The following is a 17,241-nucleotide window of genomic DNA, read 5'->3' on the forward strand; positions in this document are numbered from 1 at the left end:
AGATCACTTCCTGAGCAGCAGAGTTGAAAATGGCACTGAGTCAGATGGACCAGATACATTTGTGATACTTTAAGTGGATCAGTGTAGTTCTGGAAGACAACTAGTAGATTCATATAAAAATCCTGAATAGATGTCATATCACAACAACAAAATACAATGAAGCTTTGACCTTCACTCTGACGGTGTGAATGAGAATGAGGATATTCTGGGGGAGGAGGATTTTTGAGAAAACTTACATCGCTAATCCCTTCTCACTCAGTTTTGTTCAGAATATCAGATTGACAGCAAGACCTAGCATAATCACGGGTCTGCTTTATAAAGCTCGGTCTTGTGAGGACTTTTAACAGCCAGAAGTTTTTTTTTGTGCCCTTGAAAGGATATCCAAAATCTAAAAAGAGCAGGTGGTAAGAAATGTTGATCATAGCTAGTTTTGAACAGTTTATTTACAAAGTCAGCAATGATAAAAATATATGCAAGAGGGAGCTGACTTAATCCCCTTACAGAAAAAGAATCGCTGGCTGACACATTCTTAGGTAAAATATCAGGCCTTGGTTTTGAGAACTGCAAGTTAGCAATCCTTGCAAGATTTTATACTGTGTTTTGATTCTTTAAATCAACGGTTGGAATGTGTAAAGATGTGTATATTTGTGTAATGTTTGGGCTTGTCAATTAGTCCACCTTAAATTTTGCTAATCAGATATTCAAACTCATTTAACAAAAAGCCTGCTTCAAGTAAAGGATTGAGAACTTTGCAGTTCACTCATGTAAGCGTATTGTAACTCAACTGTTGATCAACTGGAGACTAAGAGGATTTTGAGCTAAAGTTCAAGAACTGTATGACTGTGATGCATCACCAGCAGTTGTTGAACAGAATTTACCAGGGTACATGGATTTATGTGAAGTACCAAAATGGCTGGCATTACGGCTGGGAAAAAATCCAAATGTAAATGTGGGAAGACCCAGGCCCACATGCAGCAGGAGCACCTTCTGTATGGTAATAGAGAGGCATCTCGGGGCTGTCACATTCTATGTAAAGCCATCCATGTGCTCTGTGCATCACCACATTGTGTCATGAGTAATTAATGTAATCTTTATTCAGTACTAAAGCTTCACAGGGCACACACTACAGCTTGCCAAAAGGCTGTGGACTTAGAGAAATATTTATGTCGATCAGTATTGTATTTGCGGTGATTATATTTGTTCATTTATTTTTGTAAATTGGTTAGACCCTTCAATACATTTTTTGGCCTCTCATCCCAGGTCTTTGCCCTTCTGCTGAATTAGTAAAGCACTGGTTCTGTGGAAGAAACCAGAGTTGTCAAGGTGCCAGAGCTGCGTGTTTTCACTTCTCCTGCCTGCCTGCTGCAGTCTGTGCCTCCTCGCACATTGTGCAGGCAGCTCCTCTTGTAGGAAGAGAAAGTACAGGGAGCTCAGACAGTAAAGGATATTGTTCAGGGGAAACTGCAGCAGATCCTGAAGAGGAGTGAGGGGAACCATCAGCATGGGAGCAGCACATGGCAAAAAGGTACAGAGTCTTTTGTTCTTCATCATAATTTAACAGTTTGCATGATGAAAAAAGGGGTCAGAACTGCTGGCAGCTCATAAAACATTAGTAGCTTAGTCCCATATTTTATACACTAAGTGTGAATAATTGTCTGTATTAAAGTTAAGTGCCACCTGCTAAGAAGAACTGACACGTACAAAACTGATTGATTACTGTTTGAAAAGAGAGAAATAAGTTATACGTCTGCATTGCTTTAAGTGCATTCTGTTAACTGATAAAGGAACATGAAGTACAGATTTTATTTATGTTTACCAATCAAAATGTCATTTTTTTCCCCTGATCTATTTATTTTCCCATGCTTTCTCTTATTCCCCGGTTTTGCCCAATGTGGCAGATTTGGTACAATTCAATGTATGGGTTGTATGAAACAGTAAAGATTGTGGATATTGAAACCCTTTGGTTGGAATATTGATGATAAAACATTGCACCTCTGATCTTACTGGCATAGGTCTTGCTACGGTAGAGCTTCCTCCAATGACATGGCTGTTTAAGACAGTGAGTAGCTGAGCCAGAACGGCATAGCTGCTCTCCAGTGGGTCAATGGTCAGGATGTTATAGTGGTCCACCGGATGGGAAAAATGAGCCAAGGTTCTTCTTACAATCACAGTGACCCTTGCTGGTGTTCTAATGTTGGCTGAGCACAGGATCAAATATCTCAGGGTACACACTGCCTAGGAGTGGCCATTTGGGAAAGGTACTAGGGTGGTTCCTGCATGTGAAACCATATTCCAGCAAGGAATTAATGCCTTTAGGGGAAGGGGAATGGAAAATTAGCAGGAAAAAAAAGTCCTGCTACCTTCTTTGTCCCATTCTGTATATAATTCAAAGGGTACTGGATGCTTTCTGATACCTTTTCTGATTGGCTGTTCTTCATGTTTAGTGGTAGACAGTGAGTCTTGCAAGGTCATTGAACCATATTGGAGCATTGCATCCAAGTTTGATCCTGTCCTTGCCTGAGGTCAACTTCCTGGCAAAGGTCAGTAGATAATAATTAGGAGTGGCAACCTTTCTACTTTCACTCCCCGGGCCCATGGCCCTGGGAGGGATCTAATGGCCCCATCATCACCCTAGCTGTGAACATAGCACGCACTTATATTGAACATTTTATCTTCTTGGTTGGATAAACCCATCAGGAAAGATCGAACAGGCTGGGGCTCTTTTCTCTAGAAAAGAGAAAGCTGAGGGCCGATCTAATACAGGTCTTTAAAATTATGAAAGGATTTACAGGGTAGATGTAGAGATGATGGGCTGAATTTTAACGTGGGCTTCAGGACATTGATATCGGAGCAAAAATTGAGTTCCGACCCATGCTTAAAGACATGGGGACCGACTCAGCGATTTTATCACAGGCAGCCTCCGAATTGGCTGTCTGTAGGCCTGCCATATTAAGGACAGTGGGCAGGCCCCTGATACTGACGGCCCAATGAGAGGGCCGGCAGCTCTGAAGCCTCAGCAGCATCACTGGGAGACCTCAAGCCTCCAGCAGGTAAGTTTGGAAAAAAAATGAAAAATTCATAGGCCGAGTGGCAGAGGGGAAACCCCTCCAGAGAGATCGTTGGTGCCATGGGGGCTGCGTTCCTGCCCATTAAGCTGGCAGCCTCCCCATGAGGCGGGAGCCCGCTCCACCATTGGTAAGATGTCAACAGCCCCATAAAAGGGCCCTTAATAGGGCCTTTACTTATGCTAATTGGCTGCCTGCCTCCTTGAAGTAAGCAGCCACTTCACATCCGGTCTCACCACTGGGAAAATGCCTGGCGGCAGGACTTCTGTTTTATTGGCCCTCTTGCTTCCCAACCTGCTACCTGGGGGCCAGTAAAATTCTTCCTGAAGATTATACTTGCAGGTGATAACAGAACCAGGCACTATAACTATAAGATAGTCACTAATAACTCCAATTGGGAATTCAGGAGAAACTTTTTTTTAGAATGTGGAATCGCTATGACAAGGAGTAATTGAGCAAATAGCATAGATGCATTTAAAGGGAAGCTAAATAAACACATGACTAAGAAAGGAATAGAAATTTATGCTGTTGAAGTTAGATGAAGAGGGGTGGGAAGAGGCTCATGTGGAGCATAACCACTACCATGGTACAGGTGGACCATATGCCCTGCTTCTGTGCTGTACATTTCATGTAATATTTAGTCACCTGACTCCATCCCTGTCTCAGATCACCTCATCCATGTCGTTGTTACCTCTAGACTTGAATATTCCAATGCTCTTCTGGCCAGCCTCCCATCTTCCAACCTACATAAACGTGTGCTCATGCAAAACTCTGCTGTCTGTATCTTAACTCCCACAAGGTTTCGCCCATTACCCCTGTGCCCGCTGACCTACACTGGCTCCCAGTTAATCAATGCCTCAATTTTAAAATTCTCATCCTTGTTTTCAAATTCCTCCATGGCCTCGTCCCCCGCACCACCCCCCCCCCCCCCCCCCCCACCCCCCCATCATCTCTGTAATCTCCTCAAGCCGCACAACCTTCTGAGATCCCAGCGCTGCTCAAATTCTGATCTCTTGCGTGCCCCCGATTTTAATCACTCCACCATTGGTGGCTGTGCTTTCAGCAGGCTTGGCCCTAAGCTCTGGAATTCCCTCCATAGTCCTCTGTGTCTCTCCACCTCTCTCTCCTCCTTTAAGACACTCCTTAAAACCGGCCTCTTTTACCAAGCTTTTGGCCAACTGTCCTGATATCTCCTTCTGTGGCTCAGTGTGAAAAAATGCTTTTATTGATAATGCTCTTGTTAAGCACCTTGGTGTGTTTTGTTATATTACAGGTGCTATATAAATACAGGTTGTTGTTGTATGTATGACCTGGTCCAGTTCTACACAGCACAAACTCTTCACCAACCTAGCTATCAGATCATAATATTTATGATCTATCGGCACAGGGCTGATTTCTTGTTGTGTACAGTTTACACATGTATTTCATTCCTGTTGTATAAAGTGAAAATGTTTCTGTTGCTGATAAAAGTATAATATAACAGTAGTAATTGCTTTCAGTTTTTTGAGGTGTTTGCCTTTGGGGATCCTAGGACTCAATATTCATGTCTTTCCGATTCCAATAAACATGTAACCCCCATACATGGAACAACATATACTGAATACCCTATACCAGATTATCAATAATTTTGTATTTATATTAAAAGTCTTGCATAGAGTGTAAACTTCCTATAAACATCACACTTGCTTCTGGTCTCACTAGTTTTGATCTCACTTTATTGTTTGGGTCAAAATAACATAGTGGCAAATCAGTGACCCTGATAGTTCCATTGTACATTCAGGATTTAACACTCCTATAGTTATGAATTCGGCATATCCTCAGACTCGCTTTGAGCAATTCCATGGTTAATCAGCCAGTATATTAAAAAATGCGCTGAGTTCCTAACAATGCCAAATTACTGGAATCTGGACATGCTTCTCTGTAAGGCTACCATGTATGATTTTTAAAAGATAAAAGCACAGTAGAGTTACTGGTGGCACACTGGATTAGAGCACAGTCTTTTCACCTCTGGGATTTTAGTTTAAATCAAGTCCAAAACTATGTATAAAAGTTTTCTTTCTTAGCCAGCTTTTGGCCATCCTAAGTGAAATGAGTTTGGACAGTGTCATTCCAGTTTTTAGTGGGCATGGTTCCACAATGTGAAACGAACTATAGCTTGCCAAAATGGTGTTCGAATTCAGAGAAACTCCAGTAAGGCATCACACTACTGCAATCTGAAATTAGGATTAAAGAACTTGTTATGGTTTGTAAAAGAAGCTTTGTTCTGCATATATGCCATTCAGCCCCTGATTTGTGAATGCTTGATGCTGACAATTGGTGCCAACAGGGAAACTGGTGTTTTATTAGCAACACTGATAGTCCTCATTTTGAATATCACAGGCATTTAGCAAAAACATACATTTATTTTTAATATAATGTAAATTGCACACTGTTGTTACAATGCTTCCTCCAGAAATGCCAAATGCTCAGTGTAGCACTGGCCCAGTAGATACTTTCTCCCTCTTTCTAATTATACCTCTGTGAAGAATTTTGGGACATTTCTCTATATTAAAGATGCTATATAAATTTACGTTGTTGAATGTGCATGTTATCTTTTAATGGTACAGCTGCTGTCAACTCCAAAATGATTGAAATTAGTGCTAATTCAATTTGGTGAATTTAAACCCAAGAGTTGATTTAATACCTCACCCAACAACTCCCCCTGCACCCTCCCACCTCCCCGCCCCCACCATGCCCAACAAGAATATTAAAATGGAGCCAGAATTCTGCCCGACAGCTTAATGATGCCCTCACTCCAGCCAGCATTTTAACTAGTGGGTCTTGGGAGCCCACAGGCAGTCACACAGTGCTTCATGCCAACCTCGTGCATCAGCGACTCTCTAGGCCCAATAAGGAAACCTAGGGACTTCCCTGCCCTGGGCTTCCCTCCCCACTTGCCATTAACCTCTGAAACACATCCTCCCCAAGTTTACCTTTGCTGGGAACCATTCCTGTGAGCCCCTGGCAAAGGTCTCCTGCTATGCTTTCCCCCTCTGACCCACCTTACCATGCCATTGATGCTGGGTCCAGGTAGAAGTCAAGCATAACTTGTTTAAATGAGGTCCAGGAATTATCTCAGCAAGCAGGGGGTGAGCTTGACTCTCGCCCACCGGCCCTATGCTTGTCTCTCACCTTCAGTGAAACTGGGGCTCAGAATTCTGATATTTTGCGAATTAGCCCAAAATAATCCAATTAATAATTCTTTAGAATGTTGAATAAATCCGGTAAGGAAAGATTTGCAGGGCTATGGGGAAAGAGCAGAGTAGGGACTAATTGGACAGCTCTTTCAACGGGCTAGTTCAAAAGAAATGAGCCACATGGTCTCCTTCTGTACTGTATCTCTATTGCAAAATAAAAGAGATATTCTTCTGGGCAGGGGTGAGACTTGCAATTGTTCAATTCACAATTACTTGTAACATGTCGGCACTGAGATAATTCAGAACAGTTTTCAAATGTTTTCCAAGGCACTGCTCGAGGAAAGTAAACCCTTGGGTATTTCCTGAGTCATATCAGTCCTGAGCAAGAGATGACAGATGTTCCCACGCCTCCTGCAAAGCTGGCTGCTGACAGGTGAATGAAAGTGGTCCAGCTTGATTATCCCTGTTTACTTTATCACAGTGGCAAGCACACAGCTTCTGCTTGGCTCCTCCCCATATTGCAAGGACAAAAATCAGTAACTCAGTGAGTGAGTGGGAACACAGGCATGGTTTGTAGCTTGACTCCAGTGCAAGAGTGGGCACCGAAAAGCTTGAACTGGAAAGTAAAATGGGATTTGTTTGTGCAGTGCAATTAAAGTTAATTGGATAGCAAGGAGAGAGTTAAAGGAAGTAATGGAATCAGAGGTCAGATGATGTGCATAAATTACTCAAGATTTGTTCCTGTGCCTTGAGGTAATCCAAACCCTATGATTGTACTGCTGCTTTTAGCTTCCTCCTACTTATCCATCTTTTTACTGAAGGACACAAATCCCAATGAGACAATGAGCTGCACAAGAGAAAAGAGGGTAAAATAAAAATGAAATTGAAAGTATTTTTATCTCAAAGTACTAGTTAAAAGAATTGAGGAAAGCCTTTGCTCTCTGCACCATTTTATTGGCCTATTGCCCCACTGTAGTAGTTTAAAATGTTTCATATTCAATGTAATTTCACTGGTACAGAATGATTCATTTGCAGAAGTATATGAGCACACCTATCCCATGCTATTACTGCAATAATGCTTTTGACTCATTACTTAATCACCCCAGGTTATCAAGTCAGTGCATGAGATCAATCTCAATTTTAATGTGTGATGCATTTTCAAATTTTTAATCAAAGGCAAAAGGTGAAGAGATTTTATTTTTCCCATGTTTTCCTGTAACTCGGTAGCCACCAACCACTGCCCCTTCCACCTCACCAGCAGCTCCACCACTGCTCCCTCCACCTCACCAGCAGCTCCAGCACTGCCCCCTCCACCTCACCAGCAGCTCCACCACTGCTCCCTCCACCTCAGCAGCAGCTCCATCACTGCCCCCTCCACCTCATCAGCAGCTCCATCACTGCCCCCTCCACCTCACCAGCAGCTCCACCACTCCTCCCTCCACCTCACCAGCAGCCGACCACTGCCCCCTTCACCTCACCAGCAGCTCCATCACTGCCCCTCCGCCTCACCAGCAGCTGACCACTGCCCCCTCCACCTCACCAGCAGCTCCATCACTGCCCCTCTGCCTCACCAGCAGCTGACCACTGCCCCCTCCCCCTCACGAGCAGCTCCATCACTGCCCCTCCGCCTCACCAGCAGCTGACCACTGCCCCCTCCACCTCACGAGCAGCTCCATCACTGCCCCTCTGCCTTACCAGCAGCTGACCACTGCCCCCTCCCCCTCACAAGCAGCTCCATCACTGCCCCTCCGCCTCACCAGCAGCTGACCACTGCCCCCTCCACCTCACAAGCAGCTCCACAATTGCCCCCTCCACCTCACCAGCAGCTCCTCCACTATCCCCTCCACCTCACTACCAGCCAACCACTGCTCCCTCCACCTCACCAGCAGCTCCATCACTGCCCCTTCCACCTCACCAGCAGCTCCACCACTGCTCCCTCCACCTCACCAGCAGCTCCAGCACTGCCCCCTCCACCTCACCAGCAGCTCCACCACTGCTCCCTCCACCTCAGCAGCAGCTCCATCACTGCCCCCTCCACCTCATCAGCAGCTCCATCACTGCCCCCTCCACCTCACCAGCAGCTCCACCACTGCTCCCTCCACCTCACCAGCAGCCGACCACTGCCCCCTTCACCTCACCAGCAGCTCCATCACTGCCCCTCCGCCTCACCAGCAGCTGACCACTGCCCCCTCCACCTCACCAGCAGCTCCATCACTGCCCCTCTGCCTCACCAGCAGCTGACCACTGCCCCCTCCCCCTCACGAGCAGCTCCATCACTGCCCCTCCGCCTCACCAGCAGCTGACCACTGCCCCCTCCACCTCACGAGCAGCTCCATCACTGCCCCTCTGCCTTACCAGCAGCTGACCACTGCCCCCTCCCCCTCACGAGCAGCTCCATCACTGCCCCTCCGCCTCACCAGCAGCTGACCACTGCCCCCTCCACCTCACAAGCAGCTCCACAACTGCCCCCTCCACCTCACCAGCAGCTCCTCCACTATCCCCTCCACCTCACCACCAGTCAACCACTGCTCCCTCCACCTCACCAGCAACTCCATCACTGCCCCCTCCACCTCACCAGCAGCCAACCACTGCTCCCTCCACCTCACCAGCAGCTCCACCACTGCCCCCTCCACTTCACCAGCAGCTCCTCTACTACTCCCTCACCTAACCAGCAGCCAATCACTGCTCCCTCCACCTCACCAGCAGCTCCACCACTGCCTCCTCCACCTCACTAGCAGCTCCACCACTACCCCCTTCACCTCACTAGCAGCCAACCACTGCTCCCTCCACCTCACCAGCAGCTCCACCACTACCCCCTCCACCTCACTAGCAGCTCCACCACTACCCCCTCCACCTTACTAGCAGCCAACCACTGCTCCCTCCACCTCACCAGCAGCTCCACCACTACCCCCTCCACCTCACCAGCAGCCAATCACTGCTCCCTCCACCTCACCAGCAGCTCCACCACTGCCTCCTCCACCTCACTAGCAGCTCCACCACTACCCCCTCCACCTCACTAGCAGCCAACCACTGCTCCCTCCACCTCACCAGCAGCTCCACCACTACCCCCTCCACCTCACCAGCAGCCAACCACTGCTCCCTCCACCTCACCAGCAGTTCCACCACTGCCTCCTCTACCTCAACAGCAGCTCCACCACTGCCCCGCCACCTCACCAGCAGCTCCACCCCTCCCTCTCCACCTCACCAGCATCCAACCACTACCCCTCCACCTCACCAGCAGCTCCACTACCTTTCCCTCCACCTCACCAGCAGCTCCACCACTGCCACCTCCACCTCAACAGTTGTTTACACCTATTTCTATACATAGATATCAGTTACGCCACCTCTTGGAGGATTCTGAGTTTCACAGGCTTTTCTCTGAAATGTGCTTTCAGAGGTTCTGATCATATATTACAGATGCTATTTTTATGTTGCTGTAATAGTAAGCTACTTTCAGGATTTATCATGCATTGATTTATCAGAACTGTGTACTCAGATTAAATCTGAATAATTACATTCATAACTATGTAAACACCCAGTTTCACATCCTGAAGTAAATCAGATATTACCCAATATTAAATTGAAAATAAGGCTGTGTAATTAATTAAGAAGGATACATTTTAGTTGTCTAATCTCCACTCCTCCCTTGGAAGACACACAACCTGTGTCGGGTTTGTTATTTCATCTGTGTTATCAATGTTATTGTGCAAAAGGAAAGGAATTTGAAAGTGATTTTGATCAGTAGTGTTACTGTAGTAAGAACTGCATCTGAATTTCAAGTGTAATTGGGCCTTTGGATGCAAAGCCCAATTGCTTTCATTTTAGTAGAAGAATAATAGACTAAAGCTAATCTGAGAACTTACTTTGTTAAGCAATGTGAATCTTTATAGCAAATACTCTGTACTTGGCTTCCTGTACATGTGGGTGTCATGTTTATTCTTCCAACAGTAACATGTAGACATTTGCTCTGGCAAAATGAATAAATAGGTTTAAAAGTATGTTTCGAAGGATAAAACAGCTGGACCTTCACTAAAACGTATTACTGTAGGATTTGATTTAATTGCCTTAAATATGTCAAGCATAAAATATTGAACAAAAAGCACATGTTACAAGTTAAGCTTTTCTTGATGGCACAAGCAATTAGTATTCATCCACTGTAACAAAAAGGAAGCTTATAGCCAATTTTACATTATATAAAAATGTTGTTCTCCCATTTAAAGTATGACCCAATTGCAATGACAATGTGATAACTATATTGGTAGACTAATAGGATGGTATATAAATGATTCAATAAAAATACAAAGGAATATAATTTCTATGAAAGGCCCAGAACTTTGTAATCCACAAACAGAATAGATTAATATATGGTGGAAAGAAACAATATTGAACTTCAAAAATTGATACACCGCTGACAAACATAATATATATGTATTACATGACTAGATTTCATATACTAGCACACAACAATACGATGGATTATGCCATAGTTTATGGATTGGATAATATTCATCTTTTTCAATGGAGGTACATTGGTAAAATGAAGATGTCCAAATAAGCTAAAAAAAATTAGAATCGATCTGGCATATCAGTGCAGACTTCATTGACTGGGCAATGAGTCCGGTCCTGATGTGAGATGAACATTTATTTGGCGAGTCTTCTATTAATTTCATAGATTTACATGGAAGCCATCAAATGTTTTGGAAGAGCTCCCTCTGAAAGTGTAGGCACAATGTGATAAGTTCCAGCATCTTTTGAATGCTAGTTTTTGCAAGCCATCAAACTACTGATATGGGAATATTGAATGATCATCATTTGTAGGAGTCATAAGTTCATGATGGTTTCTATTCTAGCCCCAAAAACTCCTGAACTTTTGAGTAACCCCTGTGACTCTAAACTTGCCAAGCAACAGAAGTTACTAGGAGAATAAATCAGCCTATCAGCCTACAATACATGTAATCAGGGGTATGTTAGCATAGCGATTATATTAATGGACTAATGTTCCAGAGGCCAGGATTAATGATCCATAGGCATGAGTTCAAATCCCACCATGGCAGCTGAGGAATTTAAATTCAGTTCATTAAATAAATTTGGAATAAAAAGCTAGTATCAATAAAGAGGCTCGATGGACCATTCCTATTTCTTATATTCTGATGCTTCCAGGCCTCAGAATTGAGCAATGCATGTTGTGCTTCCATAGAACATATTCTTGGGCTGAATAGAGGTAATTTCATGGTTAAGAAACCAGAGGGTCATTAACACCTGCAGAATTGTGTTCCAATGTGATTCATAGTCTTCAGGACAGAAAGAATGTGGGGGAATAGCGATTGAGAAGGAAAGAAACTGCCAAGGTTGAAAGGGAAACATCAGCCCAGATTTTGCAATAAAAATAACAGTGAGGCTATCAGTGCTCACTGTTAAAGAGTAAATCAGACAGCAACTTCCAGCAACAACTGAAAACACAGAAATCATGAAGTTGTTGTTGAATAGCAATGCTGCTCCACGGGCTTCACTACACTGGTACTTCGCTAAGAGACTGCATTGTCATGCATGGCAGGCCATGAAGTTGCTGTACTTACATGGTAGATACCCAATAAACATGACAAAAAAAGTTAAGGTTTGTCCATGCTAGTATAAGTGGATTTTTATCAGCGTAAGTTATAATTGCCGCCAAACAACCTCTCAGGCACTGAAAATTAACTTTCACAAATGTAGAGTTATGTTCATTCAGGTTTTGATCATTGCTGGAAATTGCAAAATGTTTTTTTTTACTTTTTTCTTTTTTTTTTAGCGCTCTCTTATCCCATCTTTCTTTCCCCCTCTTTATTTTGCTTTCTGCACGTGATTTGGCATTGAATTAATTGTTCTAACTAACATTTCCTGGTTCATACTCTAGTGGGGCTATATTTGATAGCCCTAAAGATAGGCATGGAGATCACGATGTGCAATTAATCCACTCCCTTTAATTGCCACGCAGGTAATAGACCAACTTTCCAGCCAGCATTAACTGCATTTTTTATTGGCTGGACATGTCAACAGGGGCCAATATTGTGAGTGGCTAGCACCACTTAAAGCTGGCCTGCACTTCTTCAAGCTAACCTGAACCTTATAAAAGGGAGGTTCATTATATCTGGAGCAGGTGCTGGAAGTCACAGTTGAAGAGAATCTGACCTGAGAAAGAATGGGGAATGGCACATCATGGGAGAGAGTGAGCTCCAAGGTTTACAGATGCTGCTCTGGAGGTCATGGTGGAGGAGATGGAACAGAGGAGGGATGTCCCGTATCTACAGGGCGGAAGAAAACCCTCCAGACACACAGTCAAAAGGCAGTGGGAGCAGATAGCTCTGATGGTCAATACTAGGAGTCAAGCCTCGAGGACCTGGATGCAGTGCCGCAAGAAGTTCAATGACCTCACATGAGTGGCCAAGATCAGTAATTGCATCTTCAAATGCCATATTCTGCCAACTGCACCATTAGCCTCAGCCACTACTAATATACAAACAATCTCTATCAATCAGAACTCATACCAAACATTCATAAGCTTCACCTCACCTTCACACACTGAGCACTGCTGCAAGTCTCAGAGGCTGCATGACACTCACTAACACACTTCCCTCTCTCCTGCAGGACAAGGTGGCACACAAATGGAGGCAGGAGATGCGAACCAGCAGAGGATAGTTTGCACCCGCATGTTCTAATAGTCTTGGAGGAGACGCGCTGGCCATTATTGGGTTGGCTATTGTTGAGGCCGTGGCCAACAGCATTGCTGAATTCATCAAAGGTGACTATATCCTCATACCTAATCCTTCTCTTCGCATCCCACTTGCTCCTCATCCCACATTCTCTTCTGATGTACAAGCTCTTACTTCCCCACCACCACCCCACCCCCAACACTTCCCTGCATCACAGCCTTACCCACGTGTCTTTCTCCTTTCAGATATCCAAGAAGTGCAACCTGGCCAGGCAGTGGAAAAACACCAAGATGAAAGTGATGATGAAGACACATCACCATTATTTGATTTCACTCTTGCAGCCACCAGCTCAGATATTGACACCACTTGAACCTTAAAGGATCAATTAGAGGTGGGAACTGTACGTGGTGAGACACCGTGCAGGAGTGACCTGAAGCCAAGGAAGTTGGCGAGGATAGCACAACTGCCAGCTCACCAGACGGCAAGGTTGTACATGGGTTGCAGATGAACCCAGATGAGGACTTTGGGGCAGCCTGCAGAAGAACACTGATGGTGGATTAAGAAACCTGCAAGAAAGCCTGCCAGTAATGTCAAAGAGCATGGAGGAATCCAGCACCAACTTGGCACAAGGCTTTGCGCAGAGCTTGGAAGTAGTGGCGAGCTCCATTCACACACTTGCGGATCCAACCAAGAAGCATCTGATGGTTGATGTTGCAGCTTCCAAAGCAACACAAGCAGCAGCCACCAAAGTCGGAATGCTACAATGGAAGCTCAGACTGCTGCCATGCACGGTCAGCTTGCCATCAGGGCTATGGATTGCAGGGTATCACAGCAGTCCAGCAATCTGTCCTCCAACAGATTACTAAGATTGCTCGAGGTGCTGCCCTGTGGGGAGTGGCAGTGACTCCATGGAATATGTCCTTCTTTCCTCTTTCAGGATTTGCCAGGGTCCTTGATGTTGCCTGTCAGCCACCCAGCCCAGCCTACTGCTGCCCATGCCACGATGGTGCAGTCCACAGTCTGGCCTTCGAGGCCCAGAGCTGCTCGAGGTTGTTTTCCAAGGCTGCAGACTTCCCCACTGAAAGTCAGCAGCTTTTCACCAGCCATGCTGCAGCCACTGTGCTAGCACTGTGGACTGTGGATTTTACTAGCGGTGAGCTTCTAAGATGGCGGCCCGCGCACACAGCTTCTATTCCGCAGAGCCACCGTGATATTATACATGGTGGCCCATTTACATGGCCGACCGCCGCCCCACCCAATGACATGGAGGGGCGGGCACTCCGACCCCACCCCCGACGTCCGGTGCCACTGCACAGGTGCCACCACCATTTTTAAAGGATTTCAGGCTCTTCAACTGAATTTTACTTTTTAAAATTACAGGCAGTATAAATGTACTTTCAAAAATCTAATTAAAGATTCAAGCCTCTCTCCCACCACCGCCCCATGACTAAACAATTTATTATTTGCCCACTCCCCACAAAAAAAACATAACTTGCAAACTCGACCTTCCCCCCCCACAAAGTTTATAAAGTATGAACTTTATGCCTTCCCACCATCCCCTGGACTATTCGAAAAAGTTTAACCCTGCTCCCCCACCCCCGCCCTGAAATCTTACCTCTCCCCCCTCCCAACCAGTGATCCGCCTCGGATCTCTGAACAGAGATTCTAAGGCACAGGTGTCCCAGCAACCTACCTGAATAATGCAGTGGGACAGCCAATGGGAGCAGGTAGGTCATTAATTCATTAATTTGCATTCATTTAAATATTTAGATCCTGCTCCCGTCGCCGAGAGGCAAGGGGGCCGCCACGAGGCCTCGCTGCCACTGGTAATATGGGGTGGGGCCTTCCCGACGTCGAGGCCCATAGCGGGCCTATCCCAGAGGCATTTCCAGGCCCCTCCGCCACGACCTCCGACGACGGGGGTGGGGGGGTTGGGGGCGGTAAAATTCAGCTCTGTTTAGGAGCTTTAGGACAGGCAAAGGCTGTTGTTCCTTTGTTTAAGAAGGGTAGCAAGGATAATCCAGGAAATTATAGCCGGTGAGCCTTACGTCAATGGTAGGGAAATTATTAGAGAGGTTTCTTCGGGACAGGATTTACTCCCATTTAGAAACAAATGAACTTACTAGCGAGAGGCAGCATGGTTTTGTGAAGGGGAGGTCGTGTCTCACTAACTTGATTGAGTTTTTTGAGGAAGTGATGAAGATGATTGATGAAGGAAGGGCAGTGGATGTTGTCTATATGGACTTCAGTAAAGCCTTTGACAAGGTCCCTCATGGCAGACTGGTACAAAAGGTGAAGTCACACGGGATCAGAGGTGAGCTGGCAAGATGTATACAGAACTGGCTCTGTCATAGAAGACAGAGGGTAGCAGTGGAAGGGTGCTTTTCTGAATGGAGGGCTGTGACCAGTGGTGTTCCGCAGGGATCAGTGCTGGGACCTTTGCTGCTTGTATTATATATAAATGATTTGGAGGAAAATGTAGCTGGTCTGAAGAGTAAGTTTGCAGACGACACAAAGGTTGGTGGAGTTACGGATAGTGATGAGGATTGTCAGAGGATACAGCAGGATATAGATCGGTTGGAGACTTGGGCAGAGAAATGGCAGATGGAGTTTAATCCGGACAAATGTGAGGTAATGCATTTTGAAAGATCTAATACAGGTGGGAAGTATACCGTAAATGGCAGAACCCTTAGGAGTATTGACAGGCAGAGAGATCTAGGCGTACAAGTCCACAGGTCACTGAAAGTGGCAACGCAGGTGGATAAGGTAGTCAAGAAGGCATACGGCATGCTTGCCTTCATCGGTCGGGGCATAGAGTATAAAAATTGGCAAGTCATGCTGCAGCTGTACAGAACCTTAGTTAGGCCACATTTGGAATCTCTTCTCTTTGAATATTCACTTGGAATATTGCGTGCAATTCTGGTCGCAACACTACTAGAACGACGTGGAGGCTTTGGAGAGGGTACAGAAGAGGTTTATCAGGATGTTGCTGGTCTGGATGGCATAGGCTATGAGGAGAGGCTGGATAAACTCAGATTGTTTTCACTGGAACGACGGAGGTGGAGGGGCGACATGATAGAGGTTTACAAAGTTATGAGTGGCATGGACAGAGTGGATAGTCAGAAGCTTTTTCCCAGGGTGGAAGAGTCACTTACTAGGGGACATAGGTTTAAGATGCGAGGAGCAAAGTTTAGAGGCAAGTTCTTTACACAGAGGGTGAGTGCCTGGAACTTGCTGCCGGAGGAGGTGGTGGAAGCAGGTACGATAGCGAAGTTCAAGAGGCATCTTGACAAATATATGAATAGGATGGGAATAGAGGGATACAGTCTCCGGAAGTGCAGAAGGTTTCAGTTTAGACAGGCATCAAGATCGGCGCAGGCTTGGAGGGCAGAATGGCCTGTTCCTGTGCTGTACTGTTCTTTGTTCTTTGTTCTTTGGAAGACAGGCACTAAGGGAATGTACAAGGGTGATTAGTTGAATTTTGTATGCAATATTATGCAATTTTATTTATACATTTGGTTTGGAAAGTTTAAATTGTGGTGGCTTTTATTTTTGCATTGTGACCAAGCAGATGCTGTGATGGTCAGTAAAAGAGAGAAGGTAAATTGTGGGATTATTGGTGAATTGGGAATTGAGGTTGCAATTTTATTTATGCATTACCTGGACATGGGCATCAGCAGCAGGGTCAGTATTTATTGCCCATATCTAATTGCCCTTGAGAAGATGGTGGTGATAACTGAGTGGCTTGCTAGGCCATTTCAGAAGGCAATTAAGAGTCAACCACATTGCTGTGGGTCTACAGTCACATAGGCCAGACAGTTATAATTCAGCTAGCCAGACAATGAAGGATAGAACTGGAACATTGGGCTGAATTTTACGCCACCCCATCAGGTCAGATGGTGGCGTAGGGGTGGATGGGGGCAGCGTAAAATTGAGCGGGAGGCTCCAGGAGGCCTTCCCGCCCCGCTCCCACCTCCAGCCAACTTTACAGCAGTCGGTGGGAGGGCGGGGAATGGCTAGCCCACCCACCCACTCCAGGCCAATCGAGGCCCTTAAGTGGCCACTTAACAGGTATTTTACCCGTGGCAAGTGGGCATGTTGGGGATGTGAAAGGCCACCCAGCGATAGCTGCCGGCCTTTCTGTGCGCTGGGGGGTGCCATGGCAATCGGGCACAGGGTGCCTGATTGAGAGCCGCCCCCACCTCCCAACCCACCCCTGGGACCCAAAACGTTCCCCTTCCCGCAAACGACTACCCTTGCCTCGCTGTCACGACCAACCACACCCCCAGCGAGGCAAGCCCAACTTACCTG

The 17,241-nt window shown here is 45.9% G+C and overlaps 1 protein-coding gene across 2 annotated transcripts in view; it reads left to right on the top strand.

Moving 5' to 3' along the window:
- The first annotated feature begins 1,423 nt into the window (after nucleotides 1-1,423).
- The window catches only part of LOC137380065 (protein FAM107B-like), a 193,008-nt gene continuing 177,190 nt past the window's right edge, over nucleotides 1,424-17,241 (top strand). Inside the window, exon 1 of one of the 2 annotated variants that reach the window (XM_068051632.1) lies at nucleotides 1,424-1,525. In XM_068051632.1, coding sequence (XP_067907733.1) covers nucleotides 1,502-1,525 — 24 coding nt within the window. In that variant the 5' untranslated portion in view covers nucleotides 1,424-1,501. The remainder of the gene's footprint in view (nucleotides 1,526-17,241) is intronic. The other variant, XM_068051636.1, reaches the window with a different exon arrangement.

Source organism: Heterodontus francisci, chromosome 19 (assembly GCF_036365525.1).
Source record: "Heterodontus francisci isolate sHetFra1 chromosome 19, sHetFra1.hap1, whole genome shotgun sequence".
NCBI lineage: Eukaryota > Metazoa > Chordata > Chondrichthyes > Heterodontiformes > Heterodontidae > Heterodontus > Heterodontus francisci.